This window comes from Lepisma saccharinum, chromosome 5 (assembly GCF_977018435.1).
Source record: "Lepisma saccharinum chromosome 5, izLepSacc3.1, whole genome shotgun sequence".
Taxonomy (NCBI): Eukaryota; Metazoa; Arthropoda; class Insecta; order Zygentoma; family Lepismatidae; genus Lepisma; species Lepisma saccharinum.
Genome location: NC_139233.1, coordinates 7,620,163 through 7,635,396, shown reverse-complemented (window position 1 = coordinate 7,635,396; position 15,234 = coordinate 7,620,163). Strand labels below are relative to the sequence as shown.

The 15,234-nt window shown below is 35.8% G+C and overlaps 1 protein-coding gene across 21 annotated transcripts in view; it reads left to right on the top strand.

The window, feature by feature from the left end:
• The window catches only part of Glut1 (Glucose transporter 1), a 428,124-nt gene that overhangs the window by 297,301 nt on the left and 115,589 nt on the right, over positions 1 to 15,234 (top strand). For 14 of the 21 annotated variants that reach the window (XR_014441672.1, XR_014441675.1, XR_014441674.1 and 11 more), the window contains exons 2-3: positions 4,900 to 5,028; positions 9,540 to 9,804. The exons of 3 other annotated variants lie outside the window; for them this stretch is intronic. Coding sequence is in view for 9 of the 18 variants with exons in the window: in XM_083122100.1 (XP_082978226.1) it covers positions 9,548 to 9,804 (257 nt within the window). In the remaining 9 variants the exon portion in view is untranslated. Of the gene's footprint in view, positions 1 to 4,899; positions 5,029 to 9,539; positions 9,805 to 15,234 lie in introns of those variants that run through there. 4 more of the 21 variants (XR_014441678.1, XR_014441676.1, XR_014441671.1 and 1 more) reach the window with 3 other exon arrangements.

Genomic DNA, 15,234 nt, shown 5'->3' with positions numbered 1-15,234 from the left:
AGGGCAGAACTAGGAAGAATTACGGAAGAACTTTTGCGTGTGAATCAAAATTTCATCAAACGATGCCAGGAATGTGTGAATGTAGGTGGACATCACTTTGAACAACTCTTATAACACAGGTTAGTGCTAGTTTTGCAATATTTATATAAATGTCTGCATATGTCCATAAAAATATGCGGGCATTACAGGCCGCAAATGTCGGCACCTCCGTCAGCGCCGCCCGCCACGTTTCTCCCGATCTCTCGGCTGCAGATCGAAATGGACGCACGGTATATACAGATTTTATTTCTAAAATAATCAGTAAACTTGATGCAATGAAGCACAATAATTAAAGTTGTAGAAACTTAGAAATGAAGAATCGTTTGGCTATCTGTCCATTGAATACAAACCTAGTTCGAAGGAAAGGATCGAACACCCCTAACACTAATAAGTAAATAATTTGTGGAGAGACTGAAGAGACGAGGGGAGGAGGATATCCAAAATTAACTAGATCCTCCTGAAGGTATCAGGAGATATTATCCTTTTCTGTCTAAATCCCCACCCTGTTACATTCATACATGTTGTATAGTGTCCTAAAACAGTGAGGTGGATACGAATTTCTAACCGTAAAAGGTGATGTGTATGCATTTTAAGCTTGCGGTCAGTTCTCTTTTTGACATTTTAATGTATTCTGTATTAGTCTATTATCCTCAAAGCAATCAGAACCTACCCGAACATGTAATGGGAATGATGTTGTCTTGTAATTGAGGGATCCTGGGTTTGATACCTGCTGGAGGTACATAAGTGATTCAGTCCCCACTTTAAAATGCAGATTCAGTCCCGATTAGTCTATCTGTGCATAAAGTGGACTTAAGGCTAATTCACACATACGGTGCCATGCCCATGCCATTAATAACCCACAGCAGCCCTTATTCTGGCAAGGGTTAGCTGGGAGAACAGCGTACGCTGAACCACGCCCACTCAATAAAGATATATTATATTATTATCAGAAATTAAACCTGAATTTTCAGTCTCAAATGTCTAAGTATGTTTTCAGCAGTAGCGTAGCGTCCTAATACGCCCATACGCTCGGCGTTCCCTGATTTAAAATTTTAAAAATGCGTAAATGCTGTTAATATAAAGTAAAACGTGACTAATTATATACATGTTTGATGATTTGGGTTTGATTTGGTGTTTTAAGTCCACTTTATGCACAGAAAGGCTAATCGGGACTGGACCTACAGTTTAAAGTGGGATCCGAACTTGTGCCTCCACCGGGTATCGAACCCGGGACCCCTTGATTACAAGGCAATGACGCTACCACTGCGCCATGGAGGAGGCCTATATACATGTTTGAGCATAATGGCATTATAAAAGCTATTTTTCGCGATCCGTCTACAAAACTCCACTAACTACTCTCGTAGCATTTCTCTAATGTCTTTGCTTGCCGGACGCCGGCTAGGTTTGGCGTACAGGACCATGCCTGCCTGCAAGGAATATAGGCCTGCCTGTAGGCAGAGAGAAGGAGGGAAAGCTTGTGGCTTGGATCTCTACAGCACGGGCGAAATGCTCTCGCCATACGCGAGCGTACGGAGACCTGATTGGTTCTTGGGGCCATGTGACTTTTTCTGCCTTCCGATTCAAGGCGCTGTACTTCCGATGCAGACGACAGAAGTAGAATTCCTACCCGGTTTTTCGCGCTCGTGCCTCTGCTCATGCTGTGTGATGCTACAATAAGCAATATTGACTGACGTATCTTTCTTTAATGACCACTGCATCGTGTAATTTATCGCAAGAACAGTGAAGTGCATTAAAAACTAAAAGAACAAAAAAGTTTTTGTCAAACAAGTTGAGCAAGTCCTCGTGGTAGAAGTTCAGCCTGTGGCTGCTCTACCACCTAACCCACAAAACTATTTATTTAAAAAAATATTTTTTCGTTAGTATCTAACTGCCTAATATTGTGCCAGTGGAAATGTTTAGTATTCGTTTCAAAACTCTTAACATTGTATGATCTCTTGACAAAATTATTTTAAAATGTTTATCAGCATTCTCAAGATACAATAAACAGTGGTCTGAAACTCTGAATTACTACTAATAGGCACTGTTACGTCAGTAGAGTGTACGATTGTTGGATCATCCACCCCCCTTCGTGTCAGTGTGTTTTGCACAGCGCGAGAGGTTTCTGGTTCGAATCCCGAACCTACGCATGTTTGTTCATTGTGAGTGTCTCTTCATCAATATCATCACTCATATTCATATTTGCGATTAGCCAAAAGTGATAGAAAGCGAAGTAAAATAAACCAAATCATTCAATACTTGTATCATCCACAACAATGAAGTCTACTGTTGTTCTAAAGGCGCTTGTGATTGAGGTAGGTTTTTTTTTAATTACTTGCGTCATGCCGAAAGGTTTCCTTGATTATAAAATACTGTTTTGCTACACATGTGTTACGTGTGGAGCAAAATACTCCGAATGGTGTGCGGTGTTTCTGACTTGAGCAATCTAATTAAAAATGGTATAAAACACCAGTGCTCCAAGCATTTATTGCACACTGAGGAATCTTATTTCGGGTCGGGTACCCTATTCTACACCCTCGAATTTTGAATTATTTTTTTTTTCATTATGAACATTATTGGATCCTATTTGTGAATAAGCCCTTATTTTCTACATAAAACAAGCATGGATCATGTTTTATCGGAACCCGGCTGACTTAATGTAATAAACACAATGAGATTGTGATTTTAAATAGACAATACATATGTCGGCTAATTCCATAAGTAAACTCTTAAGCAAAAAAAAACAAAAAAAGGCCTACCCTTCCTTCTAACTTGGCGTTCCCATCCGAAATGCTCATGCTACGCTGGTTTTCAGCAAGCCCAAAAGGAATAGAAATTACGCAGTTATGAAGGGAAGTATGCGAAATTTGAGCGTGTTGAGGATGTGTGAATATGTTATTGTCCCCTCATGTTACTTCACACAGAATTGTCCTTTTGTCGATGAACTCTTGCTGCTGCCCTGTAATCGAGAGGTCCCGGGTTCAACCCCCTGTTGAAGAACATTGCTTATTAGTTTGAATTCCACTTTAAACTGTCGGTCCAGTCCCTATTAGCCTATCTGAACATAAAGTAAACTTGAAACAAACTTTGTTGAGAAGCACTGATGTAAAAAAAAAAAAAGCTTTTCTGTGAATTTTATTACACACAGACTATCTCTGAACAAGTGTATCTTAATTTACAGTTTGAATGTGATTGCCATTTCCCCTTGACCATTTATGTATGTTTATAGCTGTTGGATGTTTAAATTATGTAATGTGTATCTGTTTATCAGAATGTATGTCAGTAATATACCTGAAAAACTGCAAGAGCAAACTGTTTGTTTGGTAGGATTATGTACTTGTGAATAGGTTGGTATTTCACAATTGCAGATGTGAAATTGCACATTCAACATGATTTGAGAAGGAATTTATTTTTCAGAAGTTATGCCCATATTTGTGATTGTTATTTCCAGTGTAGTTTTATGTATTGTTTAAACTGATATTTATAATGTATTTTATGGTAATTATTATGTTTTTGTAAAACAAATCTTATGATGATTCATTGACAGGTAAGTGTATATATATTTTTTAATTGAAGTATGGTATTCCAGCTAACCTTGCCATTTAGAAAACACTGAATGTTTAATCTTTCACAGAAATACTTAATTTCTATGGAGGGTAAAGTTTACAAAGATCATATTATCTTTCACACTCCCAACAGTGTGGTTCATATATTGATCTTTTACATAACTTTCCAAATTTCGTTCCAGACACTTTAAAATACATTTGTGTGTTTAAATGTTCTTATGATAATATTGTGCAGTTCATGAGTGTCATTAGCAGGTGGGATGCATCACTCCCAATAATCCCAGAAAAAGTATTGTATATAGGGAAGATGTTGGTGCATTATACATCATAGACCCCCTCCCCCATGCCCTCAATGCTTGTGGCATTGTTTTACTCACACTTTCCTTCTAATCAACAATTTACGATCAGACCACTTCACAAAAGAAGAGTGTTTTCATACATTTCCTTACAGAACATAAGCAGAAATGCGGCTTGTGAAGTGAGCCTTTACTAGCAGTGGCACCACCTTTTGAGAAACATTGGAGGAGCTGAACTGTTTCAAGCTATTTCTGAAAGGAATACATGAATTTTGTAGTAGTTCTCTTTGCCTATTTTAGTCATAAGTGCCTATTTGGAAGATAACTTCTTTTGAGTACCTGATGTAGGAAAATGATGGCAAATGTGCGATCATCACTTTTAGAGCCTGTTTTGTATTTTGCAGTGCTTTTCTGCCTGCCTATTTTGAGAGTTGTTAGTGCTTATCGATTCTCATCCTGGTTATAAACCATTATCCTCCCTTACTTTCATAATAACAATGTGACCATAGATAGTGTAAGTAATATAGGACTGAAAAGTATTGTACTGTAAATGCAACAATTAATCTGAAATCTTTTGATAACAGTCAGAAATTAAGTTCTGACAATTCTATAAATGTAAAACCATGAATTGCCTTGTTTTTCTTAAGTACAGAGACTTTACTTCTAAAATAAAATATTGTGTAATAACAGGCAAATTATTGGGTGGGCTGAGCCCCATGGACCCATATAAGCTGACGCCACTGTTTGCTAGTCTCAAAACTTTGAACTACATACACACAATTGTACAAAGAGGAATTATAAATGTGTGTCTAAAACTTTTCTGGAATACCAAACTTTTTCATATTTCAAGTAAATGTGTTTCTCAAGTGTCTTGATAATTATACCTTTTTGTTTAAAACACGTGTTGAATCATGCCAAGTTGCAGAGCTTGGTCTACAGCAGGAGATGCAAAGTTGCCAGAACCATTACAGGATTTTAATAAGATTTATTTTGACATGCAGCGTGCAAAGGACTTCGTCGACATAAATGTAAGCCTGCATGATACGTATTGCTAAAGAAGTGCGCTCAATTGATGTATTGCCCGAGTTGTTTGTGATTCTGTTATAATGAGTGCAACCGTTCCAAATGAGGTATGTGTTGTACGCTACATCTATATATGATGTTTTTATTGTATGTATGCTTATTTCTTATTTTTCATGCCTACTATTACTTTTTCTACTTTGCAAGTTGTAACATTTTTACATCTTGTATACTGCACAATTTTTGAAGCATTTGTGTAGTTTTTCCTTTGCAAATTTTATGTGCTTCTTTTATTGAGCTATGGAAGTTGCTGTACATGAAAGACAAATTAATCTCATAGAATACGTAATGAGATTAGGGTACAGAGTAACAAACCAGTTTTTTTTCCCTTAAAAAAATGAAACAAATATCTATCACCAGTTATGAAAATGGCAATCACCCTTTTCCCATCCTAAGCAATTTTCATACCACATACTGTCATCTAAATTCAGGTTTCATTATCCATTTATGTGTTTTTTTGCCTCTTGTGTGTGATGTCCCACACATATATTTGCATAGAAACATATGTTTTCATTTGTGACTTAAGCCTGTTTTTTACTTAGTGGTTTTTGTGTCCATATTTGCATTGTATGAGAGCAATTTGTACACTCCTTTTGAGTATGTATTCTATATACTATTAACGTAATAGCATATATATCATCTTTTTTCTTTTTTAAATGAAGGTTACGTGAATAGTCCTGTGATTATTGCAGTAGGATATGTTATAGTTATGATAGGGTGCATCTACATTCACAGATATAAATCCTTTTATATATGTGGCATATTGTCAATATTTCAGGTCTGTGATTTAAGCCATGGTAGAGGTTTAATTGATTTGTTAGAATTCTACTAGGTTATCCATTAACTTTATTACTAACTTTTGTTATGTATATTTGTTTTATTCTTCAGAAGTATATTTATTAATGTAGCTGGGTCAGCCTCATGATATTGTAGTATAAATCACCTCTAAATTGCATTGAATAACATGAAAGTAAACTTAGCATATTGAATTGTGGAATTGAAATGCAATCATGTTTTATTCTCATTTTACAAAGTGAGTGGAGAAATGTTCTACCTGTCAGTCTTTTTTGATGCAGTTAACTCAACTGCCTTCATAAGTTTTAATTAAAATAATAATAATCCGTCGCGCAACAGCCCATGAAGGGCCTAGGCGTACCTACCGACTGCCGGTCTCCCTCCCACGCTTTCATTCGTCACCTCTAAGCGTGGAGATCTTCAACCGGTATTGGAATAGTCGGGGGGTCGGCCCGACGTATCCCCAGCCGTTATAGTAGGTCTCCGTGACCGGATTACGCTCACTCACTCGGAGCTCCCCAATTTCCTCACGATGGTGGATAAGTTTTAATTAATTCCATTAAAATATTGCTATAATCATACACGTGTAAAGAATCAATGAAAACTAATCATTACATTTCAAAAATAATTTATATATTATGTACATGGATGGAATGGGGAGTTCACAGATCTCACTCGACATGTGAAATGTTTGAGATGTGACTTTTTGCATAAAAAGAATTGAAAGGCATCAATATTATATCCTTGTGAAATTCTTGGATAGGATACTGTGATATAGACTAAACCCTTCTCTTCAGACAATAAATGAAAGAATTTGTATATGAAATTGGTTAACCTGAATGATACACAGAATACAAATCCAAAGTTCAGAATACTTACTCCTTGAATGATGAAACTTCACAAAGTAAATAGTACTACTCTGTGTATCTGTATAATGTATATAAAAAAGAAATAAATTCATGCTCATTAACTTGTGATTTTGTGTGTGAGGGTGTGTATTTGAGAATGACCCAGCTGCTTGTTTTGTTGAGTTCATTTCGAACATTGAATTAGTTTTTTTTTAAATTGCAATACATGTAATGGGATACATAGAAAAATTAACATATCGTTTAAGAAACTATATTGGTTGGCAATATGTTAAATGTTTGAAATACAAGTTATAGCACTCAGAAGTAGTTTGTTAGAGTAATATTAATATTTCCGTGGCAAAAGAAAAGATATCTATTTCGTTGCTTCAGGATTTGTTTTTTTCTGTATGCATGTCAAAGTATGTCATAATTGGAATACAACATTAATTTGTTATGTGCATGTTTTATTTTGACCTCATTTTCTTTATTTTTTTTGTGAAAAATTGAATGTGCCAAAAATACACAGAGGCATTGTTTTAATTTTTTTGATTCTGTATTGGGTATTTGTATAATTGAAACATTTATTTATACTTCAAGATTTATATTTATTTTATAACTATTTCATCGCTGTGCCTCTACAAGAACTTAATTGTTATAAATAGAAATTGGAACAACATTATATTCTGTTCACTCTAACAAATTACACTTATTAAGCTAAAAATCATGAAGGAGCAATTTGATAGTTATCCGGTCATATCATTATATTTAACTACTTAGATTTCAGGTGATAAACTATGTTGTTTTTGAATGCACTTTGTCATTAACTTTAAACTCGCAAAAGCAGACTGTGCTTATTTTGTATAGTAGTTGTTCATAATAACAGTTTCAACAAAAGTAGAGTTATTATCTTTCATAGTAGATGTATTACATTGGCATTCCATGTAGTCTCTACTTTTACATTGATAATAATAATAATTCAAAGATTATTAACATAGGAGGGGATGTATGTATTTTTAAGGTAAACTATGAAAATTGTTTGTTGAAATTGCACTATTCCACCTGCTTTCAGAAATATGACAAGGTTGAGCAGTAAATCCAAGCATTTGCATATACACCACACACACACACACATACATACATATATATACTCTATATATATATATATATATATATATATATATATATATATATATATATATATATATATAATTTTCTCTTTAATATTAAATACAAAATACAATAATAATCACATTATAGAATTAATTCCATACTTTGTTACTGCTTTTTCATTAAACTATCTAGCGTTATAAGAGTAATTGCTTCAAAGAAATTACTAGCAAAAGAACATAAATATTATTCACCTTCTTGCTGCTATACTTTAGTCATCCAAATATTAATGACTTAAGTTATGAAATATATACCAATGTTGTTAGTACAAGGCTAAGTCAAGCTGTAATGTTGTACATAAATTAATGGAAACATGTACAGTAGATGGAAAATTGTTCATAGTCTGAATGTATTCAATTTGCTTATTAAACCATATGGATCCAATATTTTTATGTGGAAAATAACTTCTACATTTAGTGTTAAATGAACTTACCATTAAAATTTATGTTGTGCAGCAGTGGAAGAATGTTCACTGTGTTTCAAAACTTTTTACATAGAAATTACGCTTGAAGTAAGCACTTTTTATAAGAATTTTTATGCTCCTGCAAGGGTTTCAAGTTTAAACATATGACTGAGATGTCATCAGAAATGCGAACACATAAACTGCATGAAAGATATTTCTCCGAATCTTATTCTGTTTTTGTCTTGAAACTGTTGTAACTTTTTGAAGATTATAGTGAAGATATAATTTGGCAATCTAATGCAGACTGCATATTACATAACTGTTTAATTTTTTACTACTCTTTGGCATGCAAAGTGTCATTTTTATTTTCATTGAAAATAGTGCATAACTTGGTTGGAAACTGAATAAATTTTGCATTGATGGGATTGGACGGAAAGGTTGAATTTCTAGTTATGTTGGAAACTTGCGGAATGGCAGTTCAGAAGCATTGTTCTGTGTGGGAAATGAATTTGACTTCATGTGTCCATACTGTCATCACTATGTATTCCTATCGAGTATGGGTATAGTTTCATTTTCGCTGTACTCTTTGGTCCTTCATTAGTGCAAGGGGTTGTTAAGCATGGTTGCTGCATAGGGAAGGTTTCCATACTAAATGCAACTTTTTTTCTTTTGTTATAAGCAGTTGGTTACTTTGGTTTTCCAAAGCCCACAGCTTGTTTCAGTCACTAAAAATTAATGCAAATTTGCATTGTTTCCATTCGAAACGTATAGCAAAGTGACTATATGTTTGTATTACATATATGTGAATCACCTGTAATATTTGTATAAAAAATGTTAGTTTCCTTTCTTTTTGTTACCAGTTTCTTTGCATCATTCTGTACAATCTCACTCTTGGTTTGTATGCTTTTGTCCATCAGATTTTATTTTGTAAATTCAAGTGCTCTGCTGTTGTTGCAATGTATTTTATCTTCTATTTTCATTCTTCATCAAACCTTTCTCCCGTTTTCATTCTTGGTGTTTTTTTGCTTTCTGTACTCCCTACAGGAAAATATTTTGGCCCATAGAAAAGAAATTTATATTGCATTCTCTGGTCGACGAAGTCCATTGCCATTAATTGGATCTTAAAAGCACATCGTGAACTCTTCAAAAACAGTTTATTCAACTGTTGGTTGTTGGGAAATGCTACAACGTTGTGGTTTGAATGAACGTTGTCATAAAAACTACAGCGTTTGGGTAATCATCGCAAAATTTTTGTATGTGACCAAGAACAAGGAGTCCTCTGTAATTCGATTGTATTTTGTTTTCTTTGCCTGCATCTTCACTGTGCTCCTCACCCCCAAATGAGCAGGCAGGAGGATGGGTGAAACGAAGGGTGTTAAACCCATGAAAAAAGCGCAGCAACAAAAAGAAGTTGCTGAAATCCACCCGGTCCCCGGAGATATTTTGGAACTGCAAGGCATCAGCGAACATGTCGGGTCGCCCGAACCTCTGCAAGAGGCTGGCGCCTTCAAGTTGACCACAGATCCTCAGGAAATCGGCTGGAAGGTTAGTGATGAAACGAAGGAAGAAATTCAGGAAGAAGACGAGGCCTCACTGAGGGAGTTACTTTTGAGGTATGTCAATCCTCTACTTCCCCCATTTTCCCCACCCCCTCTTAGCATGCCCGCTTTCCTCCAATTTGTATTTTTTTCTTCTTTTTTTGCCTGTTCCAGAAAGTGGTTCATTGGCGCGGCATTGAAAGTGTTGAGTTTTAAGGTCGCTGCTTTTCCTTACAATTGTGGCCAGTGAGGGTTGCTGGTGTATTCAAAAATGACACTTGGGAGGGAAGGGATAAATTTCAGCCATCACCTCAAGTCACCAAGAATATATTCTACTTTTATTAGCATTGCTTTTTAAGAGCAATGCATAGCCTTATAAACAAGTTTGGAGGACCTCCGTGATCTAAAGATTAGCTTGGGGTTAAATCCCAAGTAAGGTATGGATGTTTTGGCTTTCTTTCATTACCATAAACAATCCAATTGCTGTGATAAGCAAAGTGTTCATGTGCAGTGTAAGACTTTAAAATAAGGAAATGAGGATTTCTTCTCCTTAAGCTTATCATTCATGTTAAGCCCAAAAATACTAAGGAACATGTGGAACACTTGCATTGCCAGTAATATGCTACCAAGCAGTTGGGAAAGATAATCACCCTCATTGCCCTTCCCATGGATCTGCAGCTGCTTGTGGTCACCTGTTGATCATTCATTGGGGTTCAATGAAAATTCAATGTAACTTCTGAATTGAAGATTAAATAAAAACTCTTAGTTTTAGACATTAAGTAGGAGTATTGCCATTTACTCTTATGTTAATTGACAATTTGTTGTAGATTTTAAATGTGTCAGGTTAGGTGAGATCACTTGATTTTAGATTTCAAGTTAGGTAATCTACTTTTTGACAATTTATTGTTAGGGGAAGGGTGCAAGCAGTCTCTCTGTTTTCTCCTTTAATATGCTCGTGATTGTGAATTGATATGCATACATCAGCAGAAATGTTCCCTAAAAATGGTACATTATGATGCTGGATTACTGTTGCAAAGATGTATTCTGTATCCTTGGCAGGGCATTCAAGTCAAGGAATTTGTAACCAATTACCGTATATACCAAAACATGTATATATCATGGCGTAACTTGGAAAATATTTTATTTAAGAAATCCAGTACTTTGCTTCTGTATAATCATTTGTTTTAGAAACATGAGCCCAAAAACAAAGAAAATGGTGTTTTCATATCTTATTTGACAGATTTATTATAAGTAAAAATAACTGCAACATGCCCTTGTTCAAAGTAATATTACATAATAGCTTCGTGGATTGTCAACTACCAGTGCAGTTGGAGTTGATAATATCCTAGCATAACCACCAGCTTGAATTTCCTGATTACACTCAACAATGAACTCTACAAATTATAATTAAAATGTGATGCTTTAAGAATCCTCCTCCTTGCATGGTAAAACTTCTGCAACAATGAACCAAATCTGGGGGTATTTTATTTGCTTTTCTTTCGAAATTTCCCCCATTTAATAGTGAAATGGCTGAATCTGTCTGTCCTTGCTTTCGGTTATGCTTCATGAATGTTTAGGTTTAGGATTGTTTAAGAGAACCCTTTGGAGATACAAACAAATGACAGTATTTTCATGGGCAGTCTTGACACCTGTAACCACATTCCTAAATGTTATTAGCCTGTTGAGCTGCGACTTGCATGTCATGTGCTATTGAATATTATTATTTAGAGAAAAGAATGCGAACCAAGATACTAAAATGTTATTATACATTGGATTTTTTTTTTTGTATTACACCAACTATTTTGCAAATGTAAGCAGCAACCAGTAACATTAGTAAATGGGTTATTTACATTTTAAGAAGTTTCATCAATTTTAACATAATAGTATGGATAAATATTATGTCATACACTAAAACTGCTTGAAATTTGGGAATTTTAATTGGAGTGTATTGTTAATGTTTGTACAAAAATATGGTGGCCGCGGTGGCTCAGTCGGTAATGCGTCTGACTACCATGCTAAAGGTCCCGGGTTCGATCCCCAGCCGGTTCAAATCCGGGAACTTTTCTAACGATGGAAGCGGCCCCGGCGCCCACCCAGCGTCGAATAACATGGGTACCTGGGGGAAACCCTGGGGGGTAAAGGCGGTCAGGGGCGTGATGCTGATCACATCACCCCCACTCACGACCGGATCAAGAAAGTGTGGGGCGTTACCCCCACACCCCCTATACGCCTTCATGGCGTGGTGCTATGCACAGGGGAGCACTTTACCTTTACCTTTTGTACAAAAAAATACTCTCTTTATTATTAACTATTTATTTGGAAGTTATTTCTTCTCTTTAAACACACATCAGAAACTAAAACATAAATCAAATCAGTGAAATAACAATAATACTCGGGAATACATAAAGATTTGTTTTTATTGAACTACAGATACTAAACTAATCTAAAATGAATGGTGCAACAGCTCTTGAAGGGCGAGGGCCAGTACTTTGCTAGTTCATTGGCTGACGTGTGGTTAGCACATAGTCCCATCAACACTGTTGTTCTGGTTTTCATGACCGGAGCCCACTACTACTTCTTTTCATGTAGCTCCCACTGGGAATTGATGCCAGGACCACTTGCACCAAAGGCAAGAGCGCTAACCATTTGGCTACATGAGAGATAGTGGAAGCACATATGTTTTTATTTTGGGAGAAACGTGGTTAAGTGCTTCTATGGGGTTAGATAATAAATAATAAAGTGGTTTAATAGAGGGAACTGTATGCAAGCATACACAATGTGTATGCTTGCCTATATATTACATATGTATATGTTATGCACAGTGGCGGTGGTTGGGTTTCAAAACCATGGGGAGCAAGGTGCCAAAACTGGGGGGCAAAGACAGTATATTTCCCACTGTAGATAAGGTTTAGCATAGTGCGAAGGCAAAAGTGGCGAAAAGTGGGGGGGGGGGGGCTGCCCCCCTCAATGCCCAGAAAGTGAGTAAAATAGCATCACCAATACCAGCCAGTGCTTTTCCGGAGTCTGCTTGTCTCACAGAGTCTGCAAAAATGCCACATGCACTTTTGCCAAGACTAAAAATGCTAGAAATTTTGCAAACTTCTGTGTATTTAGACATAGTGGGGAGAAATGTGATTGAATGATTACCTCATATGAAATTATGAATATTTTAAAGCAAACTTGGGGCCTCCACGATAGCACAGTAGCAATGTTATTTCCTTGTAATGAAGGGGTCCAGGGTTCGATGCCCAGTTGAGGCACATGGTGTTTAAGATGACACCTTAAACTGTAGGTTCAGTCCTGATTAGCTTATCCATGCATACAGTGGACTTAAAGCTCAAACTCAAACTTAAAGCTAACTGTGATAAATTAATATGTAGTTCCAATGGAAAGTTTACATATTAAAAGTAATAAATATTCTGAACTATTTTTGAATTGTTACAATGTTCAAGTATCGATATTATTATTGATGGTAATCGGTAAGACTATCGGCATTGGTATGACATCTGCTCAACCTTGAAATAAAATTTTGACATTGTTGTCAGAGTAGTAAGGTATATCACATTTTACATGGGTAACACAGTTTTACTAAAATAGCTCTGTTAAACTACTGCAACAGTTCTTAACATTTTACTTATGTAGATCCCCTTTAAATATCTTATATTGTTGCCAACTCTCAGGACTTAGTTCAATATTTAAAGTCCTAAGTGCATCAAGTATTTATATAAAATTTATATAAAGGGTACTTTATTGCAGTTTATGGCAGTGCTAATTTTTTATTGTAAAAAGTACAAGATAAAGGAGATAAGAAAATGATTTCACATGCAGTATGCCATTACAGACAGAACAGTCTTGGATAATTCTGGAAGTCTCTTTTTAAGTGAGCCTAGAAGTTTGGAAGGGACTTATCCTTGATTCAAAATTTCAGAGCACTATTGACTATATTTGGCTTTTTGAAGATCTGAATTTTATATTTAGAAACTTTGTGTTATGAACAATCTGTAATATTAATAAAAATAACGACATATTGCCACGTTTTCATCTCTAGAAATCCATGAAACTCATTTAATAATTGAAGAGCTCGGGTGTAAAACATGGTGACATTTTCGTCATTTCTGAGTTCAATAAGAAAAAAGGTTATTTGAATCTATACTGTGGATAAATTGTTTCGTGTTGTGTTTACCAATTTCAGAAGGTTTCACGGAGTCCAATGCAAATTGTATGACATGGCAATTTCACTTGAAAATTGAAGGATGGTACATTTTACTTTGTAACTAAAATATTACGAAAATGTCACTTACCATGTTTTACACCTGAGCCCTTCAATTGATAGTCCATTTTCCTTGCTTTCATAAGCATAAAAGCTTGTAACATTTCTTCAGATCCTCTGGATCCATTGTGAGGGCATGGAGGTACGTTAAGAATCTCTGACCAACCGGTGTAAATATGGCTGGAGAATATGTGTAACAATCTCTATTGCTGGTCAAGATTGAGAATGTGTGAGAACTTTATACCACATTCCTGTGTGTTAGAGATTACTAAGGAGAAGAGAGAAACCATTCTTGTTTTTTTCTACAGCCTTCAGTGTAAGCAGATAAGAAATTAAGATTGATAATAAGTGGGGAAAATAATTGCAGTGGATTCTCAGTCATTGTAATCTCAAAATATGAGTGTGCCTCCCTGGTGGCATTATCTTGTAATCAAGGGGATCCTGGGTTCAGTACTTGGTGGAGGCACATAGTGGTTTTGATCCAACTCTAAACTTTAGATCCAATCCCGATTAGCCTTTCTGTGCATGAAGTGGTCTTCAAAATAAACTCAAAAATATGAGTGCTGTTTTGGCAAAGTATCCTTTATGCCCAAAATGTCTAACTGGTCTTCATTTCTGCCAAGGATCGAATGGAGCCCTTGAATACAAACAGGGTTCCCAGACACCTGGGAATTTCAGGGTATTTGAGGCAGTCCTGCATTTGGGGACAGGGAGAGGGGGGTTTATATGTTAAATGTTGCTGGAGGGTATGCTGATCATGTCACATCTGCAAATGGCCAAGATGTGTGTGGCCCTACATCTGTGCATCCCTCTGTAGACCTTCATGGCATGTGGTAATGTACAGGGAGTAGCATTGCCTTTATACCTTGTAAAATAGTAATAATTTGTAGTGTAACAGCCCATGGGGGCCAGGGCCTACCTATGGACTGTTGGTCTTAAAGTCAAGTGAAGCCGAAATTTGGGTGGCTTTTCACATAGGCAACACTTTTGTGGGGGGCACTCAGCTCCCAATTTTTTTAAGGTTTATTAAAATTTACAAGTTAAGGGTATTTTTGTATTCTTGTAAACGAGAAGAAAAATATAATTTCTCATCAATATAGTTTTACAGATGTCACTATAATCTCCAAAGGGTTTAGTCCTAAACTGATGCTTCATTTTCCAAACAACCTTAGCTTTTGGAATATTTTTACTTTTATGATTGTTGCAATTTTTTTCCCTTGTAACATTTGGGAAAC